This window comes from Epinephelus fuscoguttatus, linkage group LG20, assembly GCF_011397635.1.
Source record: "Epinephelus fuscoguttatus linkage group LG20, E.fuscoguttatus.final_Chr_v1".
Classification (NCBI taxonomy): Eukaryota; Metazoa; Chordata; class Actinopteri; order Perciformes; family Serranidae; genus Epinephelus; species Epinephelus fuscoguttatus.
In genome coordinates this window covers 4,896,432-4,903,796 of record NC_064771.1, presented here as the reverse complement: position 1 = coordinate 4,903,796, position 7,365 = coordinate 4,896,432, and the positions used below count along the sequence as shown (strand labels likewise).

General features: G+C 42.3%; 1 protein-coding gene across 1 annotated transcript; it reads right to left on the bottom strand.

Moving 5' to 3' along the window:
* Window positions 1-634: 634 nt before the first annotated feature.
* On the bottom strand, window positions 635-3,393 carry egr2b (early growth response 2b). Its single transcript, XM_049563913.1, has 2 exons — window positions 3,045-3,393; window positions 635-2,727 (listed from the first exon to the last, which is right to left on the bottom strand). Exons 1-2 carry the CDS (start codon window positions 3,205-3,207, stop codon window positions 1,562-1,564), a joined length of 1,329 nt encoding a protein of 442 aa, XP_049419870.1. The 5' UTR covers window positions 3,208-3,393; the 3' UTR covers window positions 635-1,561.
* Between the last annotated feature and the right edge of the window lie 3,972 nt (window positions 3,394-7,365).

Genomic DNA, 7,365 nt, shown 5'->3' with positions numbered 1-7,365 from the left:
AATTAAAACCTTTTATAGGCTGCTTTCAGTGTTTAAGAAGTATATCATACGTTAACCAATCAAAGCAAATTAATAAATAAATATACAAATGGTCCAGTATTTCTCCACCAAAACTCTATTCCTTGTAGTGTCAGGAAGGCTTAGAAACAGCATTTTGGCCTATACTAGGAAATAAACTCAAAGAAAATATAAATCAAGTGTTAACTACATAAATAAGATATGAAAAAAAAACACTTAGGGGGGCTGCATTAGTGGTACTTTTTTACAGTTTTTCTTAAGTCCTTGCAATAGCTCTACATGAATACTGAAGACATATGATTTATCTGTATTATTAAAGATTACAAGTTCTCTTCTGTCAACACTTTTGCATGTCTACAAATAAATGACCCAGATTATATTTGAAAAGGTTGCAAATGATCATCTTGACTCTTCTGATAGAGGTCAGTGGTTCATTTCTCTGATTTTGCACAAACAACAGTTCAGCCTGACAGTCTGCAAAAACTATTTATGTCTCTTTTGCTCTGACACAGTATACACACCAGATCACAACCTGTTTATAACCCGGTGTTATTATTTATATGTTATCTATGATTTGACCTACAAAGGGTGAGTGGGTGAAAACTCTGAGTCACAAGCGCCATGAGTGACGCAAGGTGGGATTTACCCAATAAAATTTCCAACATCAACAGCTCTACGAATCTTTTTTTAAATACAGATAAAAGAAATGTTTGCTAGTTTCAACCCAGCGATGTCTGGCTTCCATGAGCGCGTCTCGCCTGACACCGCAGACCGGTGTTGCGCTTTATATATGAGTAATAAACCAAACTGATACCGGCTGTATTTATCATCCACATATATTTAATAAGTCTGAAAAGACACATCACAACAAAAATGTCAAGTCGGTATGAGTTCAACATATTTACACTCAAACATTTGTTTAACACGTGAAGCACAACTGCTTAACACTTGAAGTTACACGAGACGAAATGTGTACAAAAATAGAATGTCTTCCAACTTTACATATTAAAGGACAAATATACATTGCATTAGAAGCGTCCTTGAATCAGTCAGTGTACAAAAAGACACACAGCAAGGCACTAAAGGGGAAATATAGTCATCAACAAGCATGTTAGAATGAACACTTTGTCAATTCAATAACTTAAAACACTCTTCTTGCTCCAAAACGTTATTGCATTTATTTCACATTTTAACGCGCACACTGTTGCGCGCTTAATGTGTGTTGGCGTTATAACAAAAAATCCCCTTTATATTACAAGCGCCCTTGTGTATTCTTATGCATTAATGGCTATATTTACTTTTAATTTTAGTAGACTGTACAGGCAAAGTGCATTCGTGTCAGTCTCTGTCAGTTCTGAAACAGGAATGGGAGGATGTGCGTAATTGCGCACGACTGCACAGAAGTTCTTGTTTCCCATCCTGTTGTTTAGGCTGCTATCTTTAGTTCAAATCAGTTTCAGAATCATTATTTAAATAGTTCTTTTCTTTAAGAGGTTAGTGTGCGTCACGCTGCCATGGTGACAACAACGTTTTCCCAGGAAAACTATGAACAAATCCCGCTAGTTGCGCTGATTGCGCCTGACGGCCGCTCCACCCCGGAGCTGCTGGATGAGGAGGAGGACGATGAGGAGACAGTGGAGGACTTCCTCTCCTTCTGCCGCAGATGGATTTTAGTGTGTCTCTTCCTCTCGTCGCTCCGGGCGAATTTGCGGCCGCAGAAGTCGCACGCGAACGGTTTTTCTCCCGTGTGCGTGCGGATGTGCGTGGTGAGGTGGTCGCTACGGCTGAAGTTGCGCATGCAGATGCGGCACTGGAATGGCTTGTGTCCGGTGTGGATGCGGATGTGTCTGGTCAGTTCGTCAGAGCGGGAGAACCGCCGGTCGCAGCCATCAGCCGGACAGGGGTATGGCCGCTCATGGATGGGCGTCTTGCTGGGTCTGTTCGGGTACTTTCTGGGCCGCAGGATCGGTCTCAGGGGCAGGTTCTGAGGGCTGTAGGCAGAGGGGAGCCTCGGCCCTCCCTCGGAGCCACCGCCACCCGGACCCCCCAGCGTAAAGTTCCTGATAGTGTTCAGCGGGGTCAGGGGTGGAGGGACACGGAATGTATCGAGCGGACATGGACCAAACGGTTTCCGATCTTGGATACCTCCCGTATGCATGTCCCGCTGGCAAGCAGGCTGGAAGAAGCCCGAGTAGTCGGGGATGATGGGGAAGAGCCCCGGCGCGTCTGCGCTGCCTGGCTGCTTGGGTGAGGAATAAGAGGGCGGTGGGTAGGAGGCGATGGGGCAGGTAGAGGTGGACAAAAACGCAGAGGGGTCCTGGTACACCTCCCCGCAGCCTGAAGAGGAGTAAGGAGGTGGTGGGGAGTACAGGTGATGGTGGTGGTCTATCTCTGGCTGGTTCTGAGTCGCCATGGTGCAGCTCAAATTTCCGGCAGAGAAGTGATTGGGAGAACCCGAGGAAGCCGGGGAGGAGGACGCTGAAGAGGAAGGAGGAGGAGGAGGCGGTTGGGCGACGTTGAAGATGCCCGAGACGATGTTGATGACTCCCTCGGGGTTCCAGTTACCTGGATACTGGGAGTCGATGGAGAACTTTCCCATGTAGGTGAAGGTCTGGTTGCGATGGGATGCGGGCTGTGAGAAGCCGCCGGAGTAAGGGGAGAGTTCCAGAGAGCGCTTCTCCACACTCATGTCTGTACTCATCAAACCATCTGCGGATACAAAAACAAAACAGGTCGTCAGTGAGGAAACAAAACTGATTAATTAAGCTGTTCACACCAGACAGGAAAGTGGGCTTTAAGTGAGAGAAGCTGTTGCGCTCCTGTTCCATTACGCACGGACTCTCATGTTCTTACACCAATATATGAAACTTTTTAGCGAACTTTTTTTTTTATCATGACAGATAAAACATTAATGATGCTTTTCTGGAGCAGAGTTGAAATGACTGCACACTCAGCATATAACATTTCACAGATGAAAAAGCAATATGTCTTCACCTCAAAAGTGTCAAACATGCGTGCCATCTTACCTGCTACATTAATCTGGTCGTAATGACCTCCCACATCGGTGTTGGGGAAGATAGCCACAGAGGTCGGCAAGCTGGAGCCGATGTCATCCACCGAGTACACGCTCTCTGGATGCACGAATCCCCCGAGATTTACCGGCACTTTCTCCAAAGTTTTAGCCGTCATTTTTAAAGAGAAACTACCGCGTCTTGTCTGTCTGTTGTTTTCCTTCAAGCTTTGAACAAGTAACAGTGTGTAACACCAGCCGTGCGCGGGTCACCACTGCATGTCTTTGTCTGTCACCGGGTGTGAGAGGATGAGCTCCGTATGTCTGGTGAGCTTCATGCGCTCTGATGATAAAGTCAACACCGCGTAAAGTAACTCTTTTTGGGAAGGGGGCCCTGGCACTATTATGTATATATGGGGAACCTTTTGAATGCGGCTGCGACGTCATTGCCCAAACATGGAGTGGGAGGGGTGATGAGAGCGGAGAGCTAGAGGCGCTGCCGGCGATGATTGGCTGGGAGGGCTCCGTGACGATTTCAAAGGGAATCACTTGTCAATGGAGAACCCGCTGCTCCAGGAGAGATAAAACGGACGTTTTTCCACTCGGTGCCAAACACAAAGAAAGTGCAATAAAACAATACAGCAACGAAATATTCCACAGTGAGCAAACACAGCTCTTATTTCTGTACGTTTCTTTCAAATATCATTCATTTTTTTAAATGTATTCTGCTATATCTTTTATCGAAACGCGCTATGATATCAAAAGAGGAATTCCGGTTGAGCTTCTTAACCCATAAAAGGTTGAATCCGGTAAGCAGGGGAACAGCCCCTATACTCCATATTTGGTTTCGATTCCGGAAAGTGATCATCGGAAAGTGACGAGTTTTACCGAGCTGAGCGAGAGAGAGAAAGCCGCCCTGGCATAACCACAATCAAATGAGACGGACAGAGGAGCGGAATTTACTCCTTTGGGTACGACAGGCTGCATGAGCTCGGAAACTTCTGTCAGTCTTATTTGACTATGCTCTAGGAAAGAACAGATCTGGTTCAATGACGAGTTAAATATAGTCACTTGGAGCTATTTACAGTCAGAGAAAGGAAAGCAATATTTATAGAGGCGGTGGTGGTGGGCCATGAGAAATAAACCTACAGGTGAAAATGGAAAGGTGACAGTGGTCCACATCATGAGGACAGGCTTGATTTATTTCTGATTTTGAAAATTAAAAAAAAACAACAACTTCACAATCCATCAGTATGGTGTTGTTTTCTAATAACATGTCATGATATAAAATTGTGATTTAATCAAAAATAATAATCAAGAAAATGAATACAATGTGGAGTTTGTGTCTTTTCACATGCTGCTGTTGCTTATAATGTTTTCCCTCATGAATAGTGTAATACTACACAGTTTGTTAAGATGTGTTTATTAGTCCTGGGAGACTTGTGTGCCCTCCTGTGGCCTCACTGGGAACTGTGCCTCTCCCGCTGTCTATCTCTCGTCCTGCTCTGTGAGCTGGTGAAAGTCCCTCCGTGGGTGGAGAAAGTTGACAGACAGAAAACAGATAATATTGGGCACTTCGAATGGAATATAGTTTCCATTTTGTGTGTATGTGTGTTTGTGTGTGTTGCACAGCCGCATCACACAATACCACTGTCACCCTGTCATCTAAATATAGGTTTAAGTCTGAGGTTAGGGTGTCAGACTTTTGAAAAGTCAAACGTTGACTGATAATGTCAGAAGAACCTTTCACTGACCCTGCTGCTACTGACACCTGATATCATGAGGACAATGGAAGTGTTTAACTGGAAGCTGTTCTTCAAGACATCACAATCGGCTTTAATGGCCAAGCGTGTGCACATACAAGGAGTTTGATTCCAATTTTACATTGCTGTCCATGTGCTAACTCACACATAAATAGACATAACAGCTAAGACCAAGAGCAACACAGCTGAACAAATAAAGGTAAACCATAGACAGGACTATTATATACACAAGTATTGAAAAAAACAAATGTATATATTTACGTAAATATACATAAAAAGCACCAGTGACCCACAATATAAATAAAGAGTCTCTAAAGGTCCAGTGTCCAGTTGTTAAGAGTATAAACAGTGCAAAGAAATGAATATTAAATAGGAGTTTATGGACAGTATATGACATATACTACAGTGTACTTAATATAGATATGTATGCACTTTGTTTATACATATCTTTTTAAAGTGAACTGCAAATTATTTCCAGAAAGTTGCAAGATGTAACTGTATCATTTCACAATGAATTACATTATTATCACCTCACAGGCTTTTACTGTGATATTTTACTAAATTCAGAATTTTATTGTGAAATTCATGCAGGTACATATAGTAATTTTACATAAGTACACTGCTAAATTACAGTAATATATGGAGTTTAACTGTATGTATGTTTGATGAATATGGGGCAGCTGCTGTGGCTCAGTAGGTAGAGCACGTTGTCCACTCTAGTCGAGGTATACTGAACACCAAATTGCTTCCAACAGCTGTGCCATTTGCGTGTAAGTGTGTGTGAATGTTTAACTGAGTAGCATGTGGCATCTTTTATCGTAGCCTCGGCCTCCAGTATATACGTGTGTGTGAATGGGTGAGTGTCACGTTTAGTGTGAAAGCGCTTTGAGTGGCCAGAAGATAGAAAGTCACTATACAAATGCAGGTCCCTTTACCATTTAAAGGAATACTTCACTCACTAAATGACCATTTATAGATCAGTGAATCATTCCATGTTACCTTGAATTTGTGAAGAAAACTTTGTTTGTCCCGCACACTTTTACAGAAGATGGCAAAGATATTGCCTTACTGATTGATATGGGATCCTGCTTAACAACATCAAAACTTTATCAAAACATCCACTTACAAACTCTCACACATACATTGTATCCGCTCAACCTGGTCTCACTCCAAAGTTGTCGATTACTGGCACTTAGGTAGTGACTTCCAGTGTCAGACACCAATGAAAAAAGCCATGATACATGGCCGGATGTCGTGGCTGTGTAACAGCGCCAAAAGTCTGAGTAGGGTAGGTGGGAGGGGTGATGGATGGGTACAACAGCCACCGACTTTCACCCAGGTAGCCAATGTTTGCTTCCTGTATGATTGTAAAGTTAAACCCTGTTAATTTTTCTCAAACCCAACCATGTGTGTGTGTTGGCAGAACTTAACCACGTGCATTTGTTGTTGAAGGAAAAAATGTCAATTCACGGTGTTGTACCAACATAGTTTATTGTGAAAGAAACTGTATGCTAACGCTACATTTCCTGTGAAAACAGAAGTGTATTTTCAAAACAGACAATGCATATAACAGGCTAAAATTGACACAGTGTCCCAGAAAGTCAAAAAAAACAACGCACCCAGGGTACCTTGAATATCATATTTGGATGTAGAAAGTCCATGACCAAACCTCTATGTATGACAAGGTTAGAGTGAGAATGTGTTGATCCGCTACATAATAATGCACAAATGTAACATTTATTTTGGTTATTGAATTGGCAAGGGAGAGGCATTGATGAAGATCATCATCTTGGTGTATTTTTCTGATTTCCACTTCTCCAATTGTGGCCTGAATTATTTGAATGCCCCCCTTTGTTTAAAATCTCAGTAAAAATTACTGTAACCTGCTTTGTTGTTTTGGTCTGATATTATATAGTGTTGATTTTATTCTCCCTTTACTCTCATTTTAGTTTTCAGAATTTTTCATTCTGTGTTTTACTGACATGATACGGCCCTTTTCTGTTTTAGATTTCTGCCTTCTGTGCAGGACTTACTACATGTACTAATGCTGTCTGACTGTCTGGAACTACTGCTTAACCATCAGCTTCACCGTCACTGCTACTACTGCCTGTGTTTCATACTTTTCTACTGCTAACAGCACAAATAATAATAAAAAAATGATGAGCGTGAAGGAAAGGTCACTGATATATCATCAATTCTGCTTTTCAAGCCTGTAGTTATGTGTCTTTACATCTAACATAAGGTGTGACTAATGAGACAACTGTTTAAATAGCTTCACAATGTCACATTCACACACACATCTTTCACATTAATCAGTGCACTAGTCAATAAACCCTGTCAATAACAGCTCTATTCATTTAACACATGCCCTGATGCTGAGCTGTGCCTGTGTGTGTGAGTGTTAGTGGCTATGTTATCAGCAGGTGGAAGAGGAAGTGGAAAAGAAAAAAAGACAGAGAGAGAGAGAGAGAAAGAAATATTCTCACAGGCATTGCCCTTTTAACTATTTCAGAAAGTACAGTGGAGATTGTGTGAAATAGTTGGGGACACATTATATAAACAGTCATACCAGAG

Bases quoted from the DNA above. Each gene is read 5' to 3' on its own strand.
- egr2b (XM_049563913.1), bottom strand. From the start codon at position 3,207: ATGACGGCTAAAACTTTGGAGAAAGTGCCGGTAAATCTCGGGGGATTC. The intron at 2,728-3,044 runs GTAAGATGGCAC...TTGTATCCGCAG, and splicing joins CGACCAGATTAATGTAGCAG to ATGGTTTGATGAGTACAGAC.